Source organism: Emys orbicularis, chromosome 10 (genome assembly GCF_028017835.1).
Source record: "Emys orbicularis isolate rEmyOrb1 chromosome 10, rEmyOrb1.hap1, whole genome shotgun sequence".
In the NCBI taxonomy this organism is placed as follows: Eukaryota; Metazoa; Chordata; order Testudines; family Emydidae; genus Emys; species Emys orbicularis.
The window spans coordinates 21474784-21496519 of NC_088692.1; the positions used below are offsets into that span (position 1 = coordinate 21474784).

The window sequence follows — 21736 nt, forward strand, 5'->3', positions numbered from 1 at the left end:
CTCTCAGTCCATCCATTTTTGAAATGGGTATAAAACTGACCTCACAAGGCTTTCATGAGGCTTGTCAGACCTTTTATAAAGTATTTTGAGATCTTCAGATGAAAATTGCTACATAAGCGCTGAATTATTTTGAAATAGTCAACTTTGGATGAATGGGGAAAGATGCAGAAGAGAACTTTACTCAATAGGTGAATAGTTTCTCATGAGTAGAGGCTCTCAGTACACTGCTTTTATATTCTTTATTTCATTTTGACACTCCGTTTGTGTAAAAGTCATGATAACCGTATGATATTTGGTGCCAAACTTCGATCTAAAGTTATGCTTTCTTTTTAAGTCCCCCAAAGTGAAAATTAAAGCAACCTTTTAAAGAAGGGTTCTAATTTAAATCTTGCACAGTGCTGGGGTTAAGACAGAGAAGGACAATGAAAGTGTATGAGAGGGATTCTGATATCTCATTAGCATTTAAAATCAGGTGTGTACTGCAAGAAGTGAAATGGAGAGTTCTGGCGTAGGGAGGCAAACTCATTTAAGGGACAGATTCCAATTCCTGTACTCACCTTACTTATCAAAGTAGCTCTATTGAGTTCAGAGGGGCTATTTGTGGATTAAGGTACTATTGAATATGAGCAAGTGTATGAGAATCAGGTCCTAAGCAGAGTGTAATATCTTTAAATATCTATCTTTAAACTATTTGAATTCAGTGTACTGTGCTTATGATGTTTGTGATATGAAACAGAACAAACATACTAGCATGTCTTGATTATTTTTTAGGAGAGTATGATGGTGATTTTCCTGTGATGACACTTAAGTCAAAAGGTACTGTAGGATCTTTTGCTCTTTCGTTCTAACCAAAATCAAAACCCAAATGCAGATAAACGTTAGCAGTCTTCACCTTTGTACAATGATGCACATTGACATCAGCTGGGTGGTTTTTTCCCCCAACAATGCCAGATAGAGCAATTAGGCAAATGATGGGAATGAACCCTTTATTGTAAATATTATATAAATAGCAGTTGTTAACAGTCTGCCATTTCGGTATTGCAAAGACTGTTCTAACTGGAGCAAATGAGTATAAGAACGAAATCTCACAGGTAAGAAATCACAGACATTACTGCTTTACTCCTACACTCCTATACTGTAATAATAAAAGGCTTGGGGGGGGGGGAGTGCAGTAACATGATTTGCAAGGCACCCAATGAATTTTCCCACTTTTTTTTTTTTTTGGCCTAAAAATTGATTTTTTCTGAAATATTAGTGATGTGACTACAACAGCTAAAATCCCCACTACAATATCTGTGGCATAAACCAGAGAGTCATATCGCATCATCATGGTAACACTTTAGATAAGATTTCTGGCCTTTATGGAGGAGAAAGTTCATGTGCCCCAGAAAGCCAGGTAAGCCACTATTATGAAAAAAGTGTGTTTCTTTACTGTACCACCTCAGGGAAGACAGACTGGTTTGGGATGCTGTTGCCTATTTCAAAAATATAATCCTATATCATGGGCTTTCCTATTGTATGACTGGTGAGTGTAGAAGAATGACCTAGTGGTTAGGATTACTACCCTCAGTGGGCAGTTGAGCTCTTATGAAGGGGGAGACTCTTAAATGATAAGAGCAGCTATCTGGGAACAATTTCACAGGAAATTCCACAATATATGTTTTCCATTCCGAAATGGAATGAAAACAAAATATTTCAAAATTTCCCATGAGATGAAATTTAAAAAAAAATCATTTCAGGCCAAAACATTTGTTTTGATTTAAAGAATCAAAACATTTTGTTCTGATTTTCATTTTTTTCATGTTTTAAAAATATTTTTATATAAAGCAATTAATTTGGTTTCAAAAAGTATTTTCACTATGGAAAATCAAAATGTTTCATTCTGAAAATGTTAAAATGGGACATTTGGACTTTATCAAAATGCTTTGTTTCATTCCCCCCCTCCCCCCCGAAACAACATTTAGTTGAAAGTGACACATTTCGTTTTGACGAATACAGCAATTTTGACAAAATGACAGTTTTGACAGCTTCAAGAGAAAAATCCCCCCCTCTCCCCAGCTCTAACGACAAGCTCCTCTCTTGTGATTAAATGGAGCTTCAGCCAAGGAGACTAACTGTTCAGCCAAAGTGGCTCCTTTTCAGTTTCTGCCCTATTTTCTCTCTATCTATATTAAAGCTATTGAAAGGTTTCAGTTCCCAGGCGTTGGAGAATTTTGCTTTGCTTTTGGGGTTGCAACAACCCCCCAAAACAAAATGAAAATTCAGATAAAGCCTCACATGTTGTCTGACTTGGGGTGAAAAGGTCACATAAAATCAGTAACCCCAGAATTCAATATGGTTTACTCCCAAAACTGTAAATCAACCAAGATTCAGTGGAAACTCGCCTTGGGTTTTGCTTAAAAACACATCCCTGCTTTGCTGAAAGGCTCAGAAATGTTGGAGAACTCTGCCCAGGTAGAGGTTTCATCATGAAAGTTTCATATGGCTCTAGTGTAAAATGACAGGCAGAAAGAAAGAAATGTGTGGGGTGAAGCTAAGGCTTTAAATTTATATTTTCCTTGCTATTGCTTAACATCGCTCTCACTTTTTAAAGTAACAACTATTGGAACTAATTTTGTAACAGTTAAGATTTAAGAAGCCAGCTGACTTCAGTTCAGAGCAGTGGTGACTAGAAGGTTCTTTGAAATTGTAGCTGTTAATAAAAAGATCAAAGGAAAACTATCCTTGCAAAAACAACTATAATAGTATTGCTGTGAGTTTAGCGCTCATTTTAATCAATACCATTCAGACTAAGAGCCTGAGGGTCAAATTCTTCTCTCAGAAGCAATGGGGTAAATCTGGAGAGACTCCACTGATGGAACAGAGCAAAATCAACCCTATTTCAGCATAAAAAATGGTGTCTAAATTACATAAATTGTTCTGAGAGATCTGAACTGAGGCTTCTGTGTCCTTGTGTGGCTCCCCACAGCAGGACAATCATTAACATTTGTAACTGACTAGGCCAGTGTTTCCCAAATGGTGGGTCCCAACCCACTAGTGGGTTGAGGGAAGGTACTAGATGAGTCACCACATTCCAGGCCAGATTAACCCATCTCTGGTCCCTAGACAAACATATACTTCTCCTGACCTAGGGTGCAGGGGAAGCCCTGGAAGTAGGGTGTGGTGGGATGGAGAGCAAGCCCACCCCGCACCAGCAGCTCCTGTCTGATGGGGCTGGGCCCAGCTCCCTCTCCAAGCCACACTAAGTGACACTGTGACCCTGTGGACCAGGTTGCAATGCCCACAGTGAAGAGCCAGGCCCAGCCCTGTGGGACAGGAACCACCACTGTGAGGTGAGCTTGCTCTCCAACCCTCCTCTTCCCAAGGCCTCCCCTCCACAATAGGCTGGGAATAGGGTCGCGGTGCCAGAGCAGAAGATGCATATATGTAATGGTAGGTCACAAAATAAGAACACATAGCTGGTGGGTCACCTTAGTAAAAAGTTTGGGAACCAATGAACTATGGCAGTCAGACGTTTACACTTTTAACAAAAATGCACAACAGGTGTCATGATTTCAAGAGCCTTTTTATTTTCAGAAGTTAAACTGAAGTTTAGCATTTAGTCAAATTTTAGGACTGATGTGACAAAATTGCATGGTAAGGAATTGTCCTTGTCCTGTGAGTGTAAGAACAAATTTGTTGTTAGCTTTTTCAGTCCATAGTTAGATAACAAATACACGTTTGTGGAAACAAAAATACATTTTTAGTCATTGAAATATGTTCTGGAACACTGTGTTATTATTATTTGAACCACAGAACTTAACATTTATAAGATTTGTTCAACATTTATAAGGATTGCTACAAACTTTTCAGATCTAGATTACTGAAGGAGGGAAGGAACAAGCACTTTTTAATAGAAACCTGGAAATCTCTCTTATGTTAACTGTAGTAAACTTACTCTGCAGTCCGTTTAGTTCCCATCGAAGTCAGTGGGAGTTTATTTCAGGCAGGACAGCAGGATTGGATTGTTAATTTGTATTTCAAATGGTAATTTTTTTGCCTATACCCTAATATGCAGGGAAGGTTGTCAGAAAACTCTAAGAAAAATATTTTCAAACTCTATTAATTTATTTTTGTAGCAAAACCCATCCCATGATTTGGCAGGTAATTTACTTCACAGTTGTAGATGCCATGCAAGGATAAGTGTTAATATTCATTGTGAAAGGGGAGAGAGATCATTATGAAACAGATTTCAAATTACAGTATACCCATTGGCTGGAATTTTCAAAGGAGCCTAAGGGAACTGGGTGCCTAATTCCCTTATGTACCTTGGAAAACCTAACCCATTGCCATGTGCTTAGAGCAGGGAAGTGGAAATCTTTTTATTTTGTTCTCAGATTTTCACTCACTATTTGACATTGAGTAACAACCTCGCTGTGCTTAAATTTTGCCTTTTATAAAATGTGAATAGTACAAGGCTCGTGTGAAGCTTAATGCATTGCTGTCCATCAACAGATTTCAAATCCTCTGACAAAAGCTACTATTTTATTAGTTTAACACAGTGCAGCATAATTAGCTTCCAGGAAGTCAGAGTCTCTTGATTATGAAAAATCTGTATTCAATGCACTGGTTTCCTAACATTGGTTGCAACTGATATATATTTGTAATTTATTAATCTCAAAATAGTATACAATGTATGTAGCCAGTATACTTTGATTGGTAAATAAGGATGTCACCACTGCATTACTTTGTAAAATAATATTGTTAACACTAATTTAAAATGATGTAAACCTGTGTGGCTTATTATAAAAATACCTTTTGAAAAGAAGTTGTTTTGCATGTCCATTGAGAGAAACCTGTTTGATCTTACAAAGTGTTTGGAAAAGAATAAGAAACAAAATACCAGAAATAATTAGCCCCTTTGGTGTTTATAGTTCTTGGCACATGTTCAGAAGAGGGGCACTTCTGCTTCTGGACATGTGGATAGTCTCAAGCTCCAGTGATTTGCTACCTACCAAGCAAGGTGCCATGGAAAATCTCATGCATTATGTCTAGTGCCTGAGGAGTTAATCAAATTCTGTCTCAGAATTACCAGCCAAGCAGCAGACTTCACTGTCTGCAGTGGGTGCAGAGAACATTGCAGAGACTGCAGGCTCTAGTTACCAAGTCTAATTACATTCATATTCTAAAATATTCTTACTGTATTTCAAAACCAAACATTCTCTGGCCTCTTGAGCATTTCAAAAGCTGTCATAAAAGTAATCAATAGAACAGTAGAAGAGCTTGGGCCTACATATTTATGTTTAATCATTTTTCATCACATGAAAGTAGCATTTTATTTTATTGGAAAACAGAATGCAGTCTTGTGTCTGGAGGTGGACAAGCTCCTTTCAAACAGCGTCTGTGGAGGAGAAGAAGGATTTGATATGTCTTTTTATGCTTGGTCTCTCTCCAGATCAGTATGAGAAATGAGTAAACTGATAAAGTGGTACAGTATGTTAGAAGAGGAATAATAGAGCCACATAAGTAGGATTACCAGCCCTGTGAGATTCATTTACATCCAATTCTGAACATTGAGCATTTTATATATATATATTTTAGTTGCTTACCAAACATCCCTATCACTAATAAGGATCACAGAAAATAATCTGCAAAAAGAACAGGAGTACTTGTGGCACCTTAGAGACTAACAAATTTATTAGAGCATAAGCTTTCGTGGGCTACAACCCACTTCTTAGGTAAGACAACTCCCACCTGTTCATGCTCTCTGTATGTGTGTATATATATCTCCTCAATATATGTTTCACTCTATATGCATCCGAAGAAGTGGGTTGTAGCCCACGAAAGCTTATGCTCTAATAAATTTGTTAGTCTCTAAGGTGCCACAAGTACTCCTGTTCTTTTTGCGGATACAGACTAACACGGCTGCTACTCTGAAACCAGAAAATAATCTGCGGCCATAATATGCTATCTTTCTTTGCAGACTGTTACAAATAAACTGGTGGGAGAGAAAAGGCAGAGTAGAAAATGCTGGTAAATGTGTGTGGGGGGGGGGGGAGAGGGGGGGAAATCAATCTTTTGCAGTCCATGGGCTGAATTCTCAGTTCTAGCCAAGCTGTGCTCAGTACAATAATGGAAGTGGAGGGAGGCAAAGGTGACTTTAAGCCACTTTTCACTTTCCGTATTCTCAGTCTAGCTCACGACTGCTCTAACTTATGCTCAGCTGCAACAAAGCCAGCAAGAAGTCATTCCACAGATGACAACAGCTGGTGAGCAGTGAGCTGCCACAGCCATACCTCCTCCCTTTGGCAACACTGTGTCCGTAAAGACATATCCTATCCTCCTTTATCTCTACAACCACTGTTTGAAAGGAGCTTGTCTACTTGCAGACATGAGACTGCATTCTGGTTTCCAGGTCCCCCTATGCCAGACAATTACAAAGGTGGGCCAACCAGAGCTGTTATACTGGCTGTATGCTGTCTGGGGAACCGCTGCATGCACTGTTCTCTGGGTATTAGTTCTATCTGCCTGGACGTAAAAAAGAATTGAGCCCTATTTTTTTTTAAGTTATTTTTAAAGTTCATCCCACTGAACTCAGTGAAGCTGAACCAAACTGTAATTTTGTCTTTTCCCCCAGCACAGGAAACATTAAATTACTATAGGGTTGATTCTTTGCAGAATTAAGTCTGCATTAGTTTTCATATGAACTCTGGTAAAAGCCCCTAAAAAGAACAGGACTCAAGTAGTTTGGCAGCTTCTAAACACAATGTTTTAGCTTCAGCTCAGACAAGTAAACAGTGGCAGTCACAATATTTAACACTAGATCAATTTGACTGTGTTACAATAACTCGCAGTAATTTATAAGCCAAGGCAGGATTCTAATATCTCCTTAGGCTCCTCACTATGAAGTCTTCCCTTGAGCCATCTCATGGGGACATTCCAACTTCTTTACTTGGAGAGGTATGCAAGGTTTCCCATCTTAACAACTCGATGGCTGTGAGTAACTACACAATAGCTCAAATCAAAGACCACAGGTAGAAGAAAGCAAGCCCCAAAACAGTTTTACCAGTGTGCATAGGCTAAGACTTACTAATAGGAAGGTGCACGGTGTCTGCTACTCATTATACCAAACTGAATCACTTCCTGTCCTCCCTCTCATTTGTTGTTCTCTCCCTACCTGTTATCTCTAGTCTTAAGTTCAAAGTGCAAGTTCTTGGGAGCTGGAACGGTTTTCTTCCATGCCCCATACGATGTCTTCAAGGATCTAGGATTTCACCCATACTATTTAGCTCATAAGCAACAAATTGTCTAAAATACATAATCACATAATTTTGGATTAAGAACAAATATGCAAAAATTGAATTTTGTTCACGGACAATTCACAAACAAAAGGAGGATACATTTGGTAAATAGCTTGCCCAGTTCTACTCCCTTTCATAGGCATAGGCAAATAAACCCTCCTCCTTCCTTAATAAAAGGATAAACTATCTTTAAAAGTAACAGTGGTCACCAAGAGTAGCCACTCCAGTTAAGGATGCAAAATGTTTCTCATTAAAATCCTTAGTTCTCAGGCACTCAGATTTCTGAAAACAACCCCCCCAGCTTTTTAGGGGAAATTGTCCATGTTTCAACATAGTTTCTTCAGATATAATAAGCTATCATTAAGTTTATGGGTACACTAAGAGAGGAAGAATGGTGAAGTGGTTAGGGCACTACCTGAGGACCCAGGAGACAGAGATTCAATTCCCTGCTCTGACACAGACTCCCTGTGTGACCTTGGGCAAGTCACATAGCCTCGCTGTAGCTCAATTCCCCCTCTGTAATGGAGATAATAGCATTTCCCTACCACACGGGGCATTGTGAGGATAAATACATTACAGACGATGATACATTCAAATACTACAATGGTGGGGGCCATAGAAGTACCATAGACTACCCTAAATTAAAAGGTAAAAACCTTACAAAAATGTTGAACTGTCAAAATTCATCTAATTAACCATTAATACCGGAGACAGGAAAAGCAAAGGGGTGACTCTCAGAATTAAAACTCTTATTGTACATAGTCATTATGCAATTCTGAGATTCCAATTCTTTTCTCTCTCTCTCTGTGCTAATATGACAGTGATATCTTTAAATCCTATTTTACTGACTTGCATACAAAATATACTCAATACAAATGAATTTATGGGGCCTTTCATCTGAGAGCTCAATGCACTCTACAAATAGCAATTAATCCTAGGAACACCTCTGAGGAGGTAGTTAAGGATTAACAGCCCATTTTAGAGCAAGGGAAATGCAGGCATGCAAAGGTTAAGTGATTTCCCAAGATCATGTAGCAAGTCAGTGGCAGAATCTGGAGCAAAATCCCAGATCTCCTGGAACCCTACTGTGTGCACAAAGGTAAATAAGACCTTTACAGTGATAGGTTAAAATAAAGAAGAACCCACCCAGGTATACTCAACAGGCAGTTTTCAAAGATGACTGCACAAGTATCCATATACTGTGTACATGCTTTATTTTTGGCTCGATATGAAATCACCTCTCCTCCTTCTCCCCCTTACCCCCCAATAAGAAAGGGGAGGGCTAGAAAGCTCTGAATAGTGAATATGTTTCTGCAATAGATTAGCATCAGGTGTTGGCATGTTAGGGGTAGCATGGTTGGGTTGCAGTTATAATATATTTGGAATTATTCAGTGGCTCTCAGTTTCATGCTTCTGCCCTGTTGGTGTGCACATTTTGAGGTGGAGAGATAGAACATTCAGGAATATTGGCCTCTAAGAGTTGCCAAAAGATTTTTTACACTATTTATCCTTCTTTTTTTGTCTGTGTTTATTGAGGCAGATTTCTTTGTTGTTGTTTTTTTAAAGAAGCCTACTTTAAACAGATGGAAAATGGGATTTACAAGACTAGCTTTGAACGTCAATGTCTTTCACTGTGCAATCAAACACACTGCTGACATGTCACAGTTATACACAGCATTAACAGCTGAAAATGGGATTTTGAGGGATGCAGGGATGGCTCTGTATCCATAATACATTTATCCCAAGGTGCACTCATGCATCTACTATATTTAGGTAGTTTTAAAGCTGATTTAGATGTACAACAATCAAATTGGAAAAAGAACAGTTCAGCCATACTAAGCTGTGATGTCTAATGTACAAAGAGGCACAATAGAAAAGTGTTAACCATTTAAATGGCTACCCCTCCAACCCCACCCCACCAAGTGTCAAATCCTCCCATGGTAAAACGAACAGAAGGATAATAATCTATGGGAGCTTTAGATGGAAGGGATTGGGAATGCAGATAAAGAAAGATTCTTCAAATTTTGGAGGTTGTACTTCTAAGTATGTGAAGGTAAAGGAAGTTCCAACCTACAGATCTAAGATTAGCTGCAAGTTCACTGGCTCTCCCACCCTTAGCAGCACATCAACATCCTATTGTTACACACACACAGATAAACTAGCAGAAGTACCTGGGGACTGGGCTTCACAGAGTGACTTCCAAGTGATCTCTCTGACCTATGAAGCCCCAACTGCAAAGAGGTATCCAGATGGGGTTTTGACAGGCTCTGGGAAATAGGAGGAGCAGTCCCCCTTCCAAAAGTTTAGGAGATTAATTTTTATTCTGTTTTGGTCCCCTTTACACCTCATAGCAGAAGGTCCATGAACTCCAAGGCCCCATAAATCCACACCTGGGGCAAAGAAATGAGAAAGAGGGACAAGTTTACACCATAACTGCATCTTAAGTAAACCAGAAAGAGTTAACCATTTCATATAACAGGATGATTATTCATATAGGCCTCACATTCTTACCCAACTTGGGGCTTGATTGTGCCACGTAGGAACCATACCACCCCAGGTACAGCATGACCACTGCTGCACTACTTCAGGGAGTGCAGCATACCCTCCCATCTCCACTCAGCAGGTTCTGAAGGACAGCACATGTGTTAAGGGATGGGGCCAAGGACCTCTCTCTCCTTGTCCTCTTTGGGTGCCTTGCATCCAGTGGTGTATGGACAGGAGAAGCCCTTGTACTTCTCTAGTGCGGGGATTACAATTGTGTCTGGCTGTCATGCATACTGTAACGGGGTCAGCACCCACCTCTCAGGCGTGCCCCCTTTTCTCTGGCCGATACGCCTGCAATCAGTCTTTTTCCTGGGGCGGCACTCACCTCTTGCAGGCGGCCCCCCTTTGGTTGGTTGGGTGTCAGCCTGCTTTTGTTTTTAGTTCTTTCCACGGGGTGGCACTCACCACTCGCAAACATCGCCCGGCTGATGGTTCTCTTGGTGGGTCTTCAGCGACTCAGCCCTCCGACCGAGCTGTCTACACTGTCTCCCCTTCCGGGGTATACAGTTGCAAGTTCTTATCATGGACCTGGTATGGGACCATAGCTTTTAGGCTTCTTCCCAGAGGCACTGCCTTCTTCAACCACCCAGCTGGGGCCCATCTCGGTACCCGCAGCTGGTGGTGTTTCATCAGGCCTCCCTGGGTTCAGTCTTCAACCAGACCAGCGGGGCTCATCTCGGTACCCTTGCCTGCTCTGGCCAGGTCCTGGGCTCAGTCCCCTGGGCTCAGCCTGCCTGCACTGACCTTTTCATGGTCTTGCTGCTACTCTATCCAGCCAGCCAGGCACCCGGTCTTCAGCAGCCTTCCCTGGGCTTCAGTCCTGTCTGCAGTGAGCTTTCCACAGTGAGATGTCCATGGTACTGCTGCACTTGCAGCCAGCCAGTCACCTAGTCTTCACTCTTTGAGCTCCACCCAGCAACTTAACTTCTGGGCTCTGCAGCTTCTCTTGTATAGGGCCCTTCTGGCCAGGGCCGGCTCTAGGATTTTTGCCGCCCCAAGCAGAAACAATTTTGGGTCCCCCCCCCATTTTTTTCTTACCCCACCCCTGGCCCCGCCTCAGCTCCGCCCCTTCCCCAAATCCCCAGCCCTGCCTCCTCCCCCCAGGCTCTCAAGCTAGGAGGGAGGGGGAGAAGCGGTGCGCGCGCCGCGGCCACTCGGAGTCTCCCCCTCCCAGGCTCTCAAACCTGGGAGGGAGGGTGAGCAGCGGCGCGCGAATCAGCTGTTTCGCGCACCGCGGCCGCTCGGGATCTCCCTCCCCCCCCCCCAGGTTTGAGAGCCTGGGAGGGAGGGTGAGCAGCGGCGCACGAATCAGCTGTTTTGCACGCCGTGGCGCGCGAGCGGCAGCAGCGGAGGTGAGCTAGGGCGGCCGGTGCACATTTTTAGGGGCGGCATTCTGGCGCCGGCCATGCCGCCCCTAAAAATGTGCCGCCCCAAGCACCAGCTTGTTTTGCTGGTGCCTAGAGCCGGCCCTGCTTCTGGCCCTGGATTGGCTGCTCCATCAGCCCCTCGGATTGGCCGCTCCTCTGCAGCCACTCTAGGCTGCCTGGAGGAATTCTTGCTGCTCTTTTCTGTGGCAGGGTGATGCAGGGCCACAAGGCCTCCAGCAGGGGGCCTCCAGATCTAGTCCACCCTGCCATATATACACACAGGAAAAGGTTTGGACTAGTTCTGTCCTCTACTTTCATGCACACCAATAGGTCAGTCACTCACAATCTGGCCCATTGACTTTGTGCTACACATGAAACAGCTCTGATCAAGTACCATTTCCTTCCAACTTCTCTTCCCCCTGTCTTAGAGAAGGAACAAGAAGTCAAACTGTAGTTGCAAAGATGATAAAAATATAAGGGGGATTTTAGTGACCACACAACACCAACAAAAATTAATGCTTAATGACAGGGCTAAAATCCATCACTAACAGGCATATTCATACACTGGAATCATTTATATTGATAACTCCTTTTGTTAAAATTGGCTACAAAATTCAAATAAACTCCTACTGTCTGTGTGAGGTTGCATAGGTTGATAAGTTTCTATACAAAAAGAACCTTTAGGTCTAATTTAATAAAAATCAGTTTTGGTATTTTTGCTTTTTTAAAATGAAGCTGACATGCAGTACGTTTGTTAATAGTGACAAAGGTTTATCAGGTTTATTTCATTAAGTAATGAAAATGTGATCCACTTGACACACAGTGGAAATAAATATGAAGGATTTTTAATAAAAAATGCAAACCCAATATGATTTGAACGCAATATCTTTTGAAATTTATAAAGACAGACATTTTATGTATTAGGGTGGAAAGTCTACAATTAAAAGAGATCTTGGAATTTATAGATGTTAAATTAGCTTTTAAGAAATAATGTTGTTCTACAAATATTATAGAAACACAATATTTTAGTACTAGCCACAGAGGTAAGAAGAAAATGTGTTTCCCTAACTTGTTTCTAGATTCTGCTTTACCTTGGGCATGTTATGTAATCCCTCCATGCCTCCATTTTCCTACCTGTAAGATGGGTTCAATAATACCTACATCTGACAGGTAAAGAGAAGTCCAGTTTTCTCTGTAACTAGAGCTGGTCAAAAGTTGGTTTCCATCCCACAGGAAATTCTGTAATTTAAAAATTTGGTTTCACCCTGTATTGGGGCAGAAAATTGAAATCTGGGAATATTTCTCAAAATGAACTATTCTAAAAATATTTCATTTCAACTTTATTGAAACATCTCATTTTGATAATATCAAAATGTTTCATCTCAACTTCATTGTTTTTACTTTTACATTTTATTATAACAAAAGTCTTAACAAAATGTGAAAATTTCGACATTTAGCCATTCCTGAAAAAATGTTTTGATTATGTTGAATCAACAGTTTCTGATGGTAAATTGTTCTGTCACACAATTTGCAACCAACACTACTCTAATTCTAATTTCTTCTTTCTAGTTGCTCACAACTTTCTCAAATAAATTATTTGGGGGTGAAATTTTGGGTGTTTGGTTTCAGCCTGACGGTCTTTGGAAAAGTTTGAGCAAAAGTTATTCAGCTGTTTTTTTGAGTTATTCAAGTGTGAGTGGGAGGAACAGGGTATAATACACATTTTCCCCATATACGTAGGCACTCTCATTTCAGCATTTCTTCACTATCAAAAGATGCTATCAACACTGATCATATTGATAGTGAGAGGATGAACTAGAAGATTGAATATAGACAGAAATTTCATAGTATTTAACATAGCAGGGAAGAACGAAAGTACAATCACGTCTCTTCCTTCAAAGACATTCTAGACAGCTTTCAAAATGGGTTAAATGACAGAATGAACTGAGAAATGACACACAAAATTTAAGCTTTCAAAATAGGATAGGAATTGAATAGTAGCTGTAGCATAAACTGGGAGAGTCCTACAGCTTTGTAGACCTCACATCATAAAGAACATCCGTGACAACTCTAAATTTTCTCAAAAGCTGAACCAACAGTAATTTTCAGCTGCCTTTGAATTTTTCATACTGAATAGCAGAAGCTATCTTCAGATGCATGCACTGTGGGCCATGATGAAAGAAAACCAAGAAAGAAGCAAGAGTCCTAGGCAGCTTCCTAAGGCTTCTTTACAAAATCAAAGTGTTAGGCACATGTGGGAATCTCTCAGCGGACAGCCATGAGTGATTTGATTAGTACAGGTTCAAATGCCAACTTTCCCATGCTATCACAGCAGCCTAAAGCAAATCAAATGCAGTCATTCCCCAGTGCTGCCAATTTCGCCCATTTACTTCTCACCGGCTAACTTTTGCAAATTGAACTTTGCTGTTACCTTGATTCTCAGATTTCCAGCCGTTAGTTTTGTAAAACTCTAGAAAGTCTCACTGGATTGAGTTAGCTGAAATACTTAACAAAATGGAACTGTATTTGCAGAATCTATTTATTTGGCCTTCGAGCTCAACCAATAAAATAGCTGCAAATTTTACACAGAATACATATAACTTGTATAAGGGCAAAATAAAACCACCAGACACCTCATATTCACAGCACTTTCTAGGCTTTGCTCTCCCCACCTCTAGCTTTTGCAATGGGAGCATGTTTTATATTAAACAATTGAACTATTAGGGCTACAATGGTAACACAATTTACTGTTGTGTGAGAACATTTATCTTAATATATCTAGAGATCTGAGTAATAGATCTTGTATCTGACAGAAATCTGAATGCAGGCACTGCTCCAGCATGAAAGATATGGCCAACAAAAAGAGTATGAAGAAAAAGAAATCAAGGAATTAAGGTTGTCTCTTTGGGGCATTGCTTACTTAGCCAAGGGAAGATCTGGAAGTGGGTAGTATTAACCTTGGAATACTCCATTAGAATTATACCTAAAACTGGAGCTCAGAAAACTATTCACAGAGAACATATTTATTCAGGGCCAGATTTCTGATAACCATGGCTCCAGTTTAGAAGCCCTTTCTTTCACAAGTTCTACAATTGCTTTAAGTGGAAGTACCAATGAAGTTAAGGTACTATTCATTGTGAATAAGTCTATTGCAATCTAGCCCTCTATGATGTTAACGTCTTTTTTTTTTCCTCAGTTCATTCATTTACAAATAGATACAGATTTTATTAATTTGATAAATATTATTTAGTGAATGGCCTTTGCAAACATTTTCACCCAACAGATTGCTCATAAATTATGTGTCATAATTATTACTTTGATCATTTACTATTCCTAATTCATTACTTACGTTGTGATTGATCACCTAAGACATTGCCTATATGACAGAAGTTGCCCCAGTTTAACTACATAGATCTAGCTAAATGGATCTGAACCCATACTTTAACCCATATTTAAATCAGTTTATCTTAATCTGGTAATTTTCCAATGAAAATTAAATCAATTTAAACGTGGAACAAACTGTTGTGTCTCTACATTGGGAGTTTGAACCTGTTTAATTAGATTGATTTAAAATTGTTTAAACTGGTGGGACTTTTCTCATATAGACAAGGCCTAAGTCATATGGTAGTGATTCCTGCTCCCTGACTGGCTAACTCAAATCTACCAGTATGGCCACATAAAAGTATCTGGTGTGAATACTCATGCAAATACATATTTGCAAATAGATACTTGCTAGCACAAGTGCTCATGAGAAGCTAATAAGAGGGACTGTGTATCCATCAGTGTGAAACTGCAGGGTTTTTTTTTTCCCCTAACAAATACGGATGAACACTGTTTTGCAATAAATAGGACTGTCCATATTTAGAATGACAAAAGTCATTCAGAAACAAAGTAGATGTAATTTCCTGGCTGTTTAGATCACAGATTTGTAAAAGGAAGAAAACTCTAGCAAGTCTTCTTTGTAATATATTACAGCTTTATCAGTAATTGCATTCGCACATCGTGTATTGAAATTAGAACAGGCTATTATCTACATTCTGTATTTTAATTAAAAGGGAAGACAAATTCTTTACTGCACCTGTACATTATAGAAAGCATTCAATTGCCAATTAAGAGAGAGACAGATGGAGATAGGTAAGGCATGTAAAGCCTAATTTTACAGCATAGTCTCCTTCCTAAGCAATTTCACTTAATCTGAGGGAAAATACATCTTCAGTGATGAAATCTACAATCGAAAAAGAAAACCCAGTTGTATGGCCATTACGCAGATAATGTCCTGAGATGATACTCACAATGGTTGCTGCTCAAAATCCACCCCTGTGCAGAGGGCCTGCACAAGCAGGATGCACCATTTATGTTTTAATGAAGCCCTATTTTGAGGATGGATGTGGTGAGTTGCCTTCATGCCGGCCCTCTGCACAGGGGTAAATTTCACCTTCAGAATTAAAGTTCCATACTGTAAGGCTAAATTCAGGATTAGTGATGTTTAGGACTAGAGCACAACAGAATCTGTACCAATAGCAAAGGTGCAAAAAAAATGGAATGGCAGCTGAGGGAAGCATGCAACATGGTGGATACAGATGTCGGGCTCTACAGCAAGAGTGGTGTCTAAAGGACTTGCAGAGGCCGAGTAGGTTTTAGCTTGAAGGAAAGGGGATATAATTTGTTATGGCACACCCAGAGCTGGTGCAAAGGATGGTTTGGCAAAGTCAAATCTGCCCTCTTTAGGGGAACATAAGGCGCAGCAAAGTACCCATTCATGGCAGCAAGCACATTCTGCAGAGTCCAAACAACCTCCATTAAATAAAGATATTTTTCAAAGATGATGGGGCAAGTGCCTCTGACTCCGTATTGAAATAAAAAAGATAGTACATTACATTGCATTGCAACATCCATGCTACTCATTGTAACCACAGTTTTTCTATAGTCCCTTTGCTTAGTTTGTCACCAGCTCCATGTCTAAATATTGGTATTTTGCTGATATTCCTCTATAATAAAATGGTATGCCACATGCAGTTTTTAGGAATGATGCTAAGAAAATTTATCAGGATTTGTGTTAATTTAGTGCTCCTGAAAGCAGGAGCGGCACCAGGGTTTTTGGCGCCCTAGGCGGGGGTCCCTCCGCGCTCCCGGTCGTCGTCGTCAATTCTGCGGCGGGGTGGTCCTTCCGCTCTCCCGGTCTTCGTGGCACTTTGGCGGCAATTTTGCAGCGGGTCCTTCACTCGCTTCGGGACCCGCCGCCGAAGACCCAGAGCGCGGAAGGACCCCCCGCAGCAGAATTGCCGCCAATGGCAGCAAAATGCCACCCCCCCAAATCCTGGTGCCCTAGGTCGCCTAAATGGAAGTGCCGGCCCTGCCTGAAAGTGAGGAACCCAAAGCATTTGGTTCCATTGCTTCCTATCACAGCTGTACCAAATGCATCTCATCTCTGCCTGCAGCAACCTCTCTTGAGGAGAGTGTGCCGTTTGTGTTGAATTGTGACAAATGGTTTTGTATTTTTGCTGTGTGCACAAACAACGAACACTACAGCTAGCCCTCCAGAGTCATTCTGCTCCTGACTGAATTCACCATTTAAAAAGCAACGGGTAGAGGATCCTCTGCAAATGGAGGAGGGGAAAAACTGGTAAATCAGGGAGGTTGGGCGGGGGGGGGAACAGAATGGAAATGCCACGTCTGCCATAGTGTCTCTCTGCCCCTGGGATCCCATAAAAGATCCTTTTCTCTAGCTCTGAGGGGATGTACTTCCATGGTACTTTGAGGGCAGGGCTGAGGTAGAGCCAGGGACCTACCCACTACTATCAACAGCATCATCCTTGCTGACCCCTTATCCAAGTGGAACTTCACATACTGTAGTTTGAATCAGTATAGATTCCTGCTAGATCCCCTTTGTGGGTACTACTACAGGGGTTCTCTGTGAAAGTTGTTACCTAAGCATCATTGTAGTGAACAGCACCTCCTCTGCAGGACTAGGGCTCCCCTTCATGAATCACTGGGATTCATGGGGTTGGGAGACTTCACCTCTGCCAGTTCCCCAACTCCCTTCCTTTGTGAGATGATTTGGTAAATTCTGCAAGGTTAGTTATGGAGAGTTTTCAGGTTGCCTCTCTATGGGATGGGCAATATTGGTCCAGAGTCTCAAGATGTGGAAAGACAACAGCTTTTTTTTTTTTTTTTTTTTTTTAAAGGGATAACAAACAACATACACAGTGAGAATGGTACCTGGGTGACACCTGCAGAGCCTGGCATATTTAGAGCTTGATCCAGAGCCCACTGAAGTCAATGGAAAGACTCACATTGAGTTCTATGAACTTTGGCACAGGCCCTTAATGAGAATTAAAATTCGTGTCTTTTGGTTTTCAGAAATGTATGGTATGGGTGGACATTTGCATGGCCAGTTTAAATCTGTTGAAATATTATACTGAAGCCACTAATACCTGGGCTGCTGCTATCCATAAACATCTAAGGAAAAGATCATTGAATCTTCCTACCAAAACCATTTTAAGAATGGATTTTTATTCCCATCTAGAAAGATTTGTTTTTCTAGCTAATCTAGATGTAATCAACATGATGGACTATAAACTCTGCATTGATGTTTAATATTTTTCTGCACTCAACTGACCTTTTCTTTTTTCCCCCTCCTCTTTTTTGAAATCAAACAGCTGACAAGGTCAACGACGACTTCTATTCCAAACGCCGACACCTTGCAGAACTGGCTGCCAAGGGGAGCCTGCCACTGCACCCAGTGCGCAGAGAGGAAGACAGAACGTACACACCTGACAATGGCACGACCAGACAGAATGGGCAGAAATCCAAAGTCTCAAAGATGCACACACACCCCTTAGCTTACAACTCCAACTTCAAAACCTGGGACCCCAGTGTCCAGTCCCTCCGACGGCAGACATATGCAAACAAGGGAAAGCACGGCACAGGAGAACCAGCAGCAAGTGACCCACTGACAACTCGGAGCCAGCACTATCTACCCCCACAGCCATATTTCATAACTAACAGCAAGACAGAAGTGACTGTTTGAGATTGCTTTTGAGAAAAAAAGATCCCTTAAAAACAACACACACACATAACTGAAAGAGGCAAAAAAAAAATGATATCAAGAAAGAAAGGAACTTCCACTTGGACATTCCTGCTATGAAGCCAATTGTAAGGCAAAGAGTGGGCTAATACCATTCAGCAATACACTGAAGGTTGAATTAGAAACACCATTTGTATTTCACACTGGAAAACAAACCCTTGTGACTAATTTTTTTTTACTTGAAACTGAAATCCATGATGAGAAGTAGCACAATCTAGAGAAACTTTATGTCTGCTTAAACCATTACACTATGTTCCTGCCTTGAGACAGAGAGCTAGTGAGAGAGAACAATATACTGTAATACATTGTTTTGGTCAGGAATTTTGTATAAATTCTAATAATAATAATAATCACTAGACCTGTGAAAACCCAAGTGCAAGTAACTTGGTACCAGCCCTAACATTATTGTACTTTCATGCCATCACTATATGAAGCGCAAAAAACCCCCCAATAAAATAAAATAGACAAAAGACTCTTTCATGTGAATCCAACGAAGACTGTTACAATTAAAAACATATGGGAACTTTCTGGCTGGCAAAGAGTCCAGAAGGACAACAACAAACACAAGACGCTTTTATTTTAGTTTATTTTTGGTTTAGTTTAAAAGTTTTTTGAACCTCCAAAATAAGAGACATATCATATGACAGAATGTGGGGTGGGAGTGCGGGAAGGCGAGGGCAGTGGGCAGAAAACCACTCCCCCTCAGTCCTGTTTTCCAGGCAGAAGGTAACAACTCTCACTTTGCGGACTGTCAAGACTTTTTCTTCACCTAAATGTTTTGCCTATATTCAACTGCTTCGGACTGAAAATAAATAAGCGTGGGTGGTGCCTTTACTGTATTGCTATTGTTCAATGACAGTCTTGTTTCTCAAAGTGAAACCCGTGTTCTTTTAAGCTTATTTCCTCATGTTTTATTAAAGTATTAGATGGGTTCCATCCCCATCAGCCTCTCTGCCCTCTTTTGTTGTCAAGAATGAATATTCATGTTTCATCTCCGTGTAGTGGTTGCAAGGTCAGGAATATTTAGTTAGCCCCTCACCCCCTATGGTAAACCATAATTTTCCTACCTAAAATCCCCTATAGTCTTTCATTCTGTATTTGCTTTTAGGCATAGTAGTTCTCCTTCGAAGTTCAATTAAATGTTACATGGCATATTGTCTTTTCTCTTGTTTGCTTTTTGTTAGTGGTGTCCCCCCTCTTGGTGGGCTATTTGATAAAGGGGACTACTGCACTAGCCTCAGACATCACAAGGGTCTGGGTTTAAAATCAGACTCATGGTCTCGCCTTACCATGGTTCTGATTACTTGGATACATTTTTCATATCAATAAAACCACTCCAGAATTTGGCACAGTTAGCAGCCTGGCAGTCCTGGAATGGTAAAATGTGTGTACATCAGCAGTGAAGTGAATAATTGTGAGACCAGGACTGTGTGGCAACAGCCTGACACCAGGCAGTGCAATCTGCATTTCACTTTCATCATGCACTAAAATCCCTGCCCTCCCAAAAAAGAAGTCATTTGGCCAAGTCATAAACTAACCATCCCAATAAAATTTACATTCTCACTGGCTGTCAATTCTCCTTAAGTTTAGTTTAGTTTCATAATGTATCAGGACATGATTGGCTCCATGAGTCTGAGAACTCTATGCTGTAAAGTGAATCAAAGGTGGGATTTCTTAACTGTATTCAGCCGATTCAGGCAGTATTTCTTAGATTTTTGCAAGGATGCAAGAGCAGAGAAGTTTAAAAGAGGCTAAAGGACAGATCACTTATCCAGCCATCTCAAGCTTGATTTGCATCCTGACAATACAGGCATCACTCTATAAGTGTGCTTCTAAATTGTATGATCATCTATTTTAAGCCTATGAGAAGTAGACAAAGCCCATGGACTAATACTTTGCACACACTCCAAGTTCTCCAGTATCTCACTTCACTCCTTTAACCTTTATTGCCTTCACAACTGGCTAACTTAATTTGACCCTTTATGGAATGTTGCTGTTAATCCATGTGCTTTAGATACACACTTCAGCTGCACTCTTATCCACACAGATTTTTGTGTAACTTTAGCATATTTTATGTGGAAATATTTTAGTAACTGTATGTTCTGTAAGTAAACCCGTGTTAATACTTGTTAACAACTACAGAGTTTATGATACCAATAATACTTCCTATGATTAAAATGTTTGTTTGTTTTTTAAGAATGTTTATTTGTAAACATATGTATTCACTATATTAATATGAATTTCTTACCTGGCAATAAAACTGATTCTATGTGAATCCGATTTGCTGGCTCATTCATAAACTTCGATCACTGGGCCAACTCCCGAGTTCCTCATTCAGCTTTTAAAAAATCTTTACAAACTCCCTCTGAAGCCAGTGGGTCTTGCCTGAGCAGAACTGAGAAGTTGTATCATGCAGGAAGAAAGTTTATTATTTGTATCATGCAGGAAGAAAGTTCTCTTGCAAATGCAGGCTGTATCTTATCTGTAGTCAGTATGCACTTTGCTAGCATTTGAACTCTGCACACCTGATTAATTATTTTAAAGTTTTGGGAGAAAAAAATTAAAAGACACATAAGGGCCAAATCCTGCTCTCTTTGAAGTGCATGGGAATTTTGCTATGGAACTCAGTGGGACTGCAGGAACTGATTCATATAGTGTGCACTGGGGTGATTGTAGATGTAACACTTCTATTCCTATGCAGGAGTTATCAATTACAGAAGAAACATTACATTATGGCTCTGTAATATAGTGATTCGCTTTGAACTGAAATATACTGTGATGGGCCTCACTACAGCTGACAATGGCCCATACACCTGTGAGTAAACAAAAACTTCAGCTGGGGAAAAACAAAGTATTTAGTTATCTTCCAAGTTAATCTTCAATATCATGCAATGGTGTTGTCTGGTATTTAGAACAAAGCACTAGGAGTCAGATCTGGGTTCAAGTCCAGCTTGTGCCACTGACTTGCTTTGTGACCTTGGGCAAGTCACTTAAACAATAACTACTCAATTATGGTTCCTAAGAGACTATGATATGTTGGGTAGGGAAGAAAATCCATGACCTTAGCCATGGTGTATGGAGGAGTTATCCATCTGAAAGGCATAATGGATGACATCCTCTTTTGTGCCCTTTTATACCATGTAAAATGAAATGGACCCTAAAAGCTCCATATCTGGCCAGAGGAGGATTCCCACAGCTCAGGCACAGTAGAGACAGACATAAGGGTGCCCTCTGAGGACCCCCTCAAAAAGTCTGGTGTAGGGGTCTGGAGGGACATGCTAAGGGTAGGGCCACAGCACACAGCATTGAGGAGATTCCAGGCACTGGTGTGGCCCACAGAGCAGCCCAGGGAGCCTACTGCAACCTAGACAGGGATTCCTTGGAATCACAGAACCATAGAAATGTAGAACTGGAAGGGACATAACTAGGTCATCTAATCCAGTCCCCGGCAGGACTAA

General features: G+C 40.8%; 1 protein-coding gene across 1 annotated transcript in view; it reads left to right on the forward strand.

Moving 5' to 3' along the window:
* SHISA9 (shisa family member 9) overlaps positions 1-18221 on the forward strand; it is a 254864-nt gene extending 236643 nt beyond the window's left edge. Inside the window, exons 4-5 of the mRNA XM_065412762.1 lie at positions 772-816; positions 17851-18221. Of these exons, the coding sequence (XP_065268834.1) occupies positions 772-816; positions 17851-18221 (416 nt within the window). The remainder of the gene's footprint in view (positions 1-771; positions 817-17850) is intronic.
* Positions 18222-21736: the final 3515 nt, after the last annotated feature.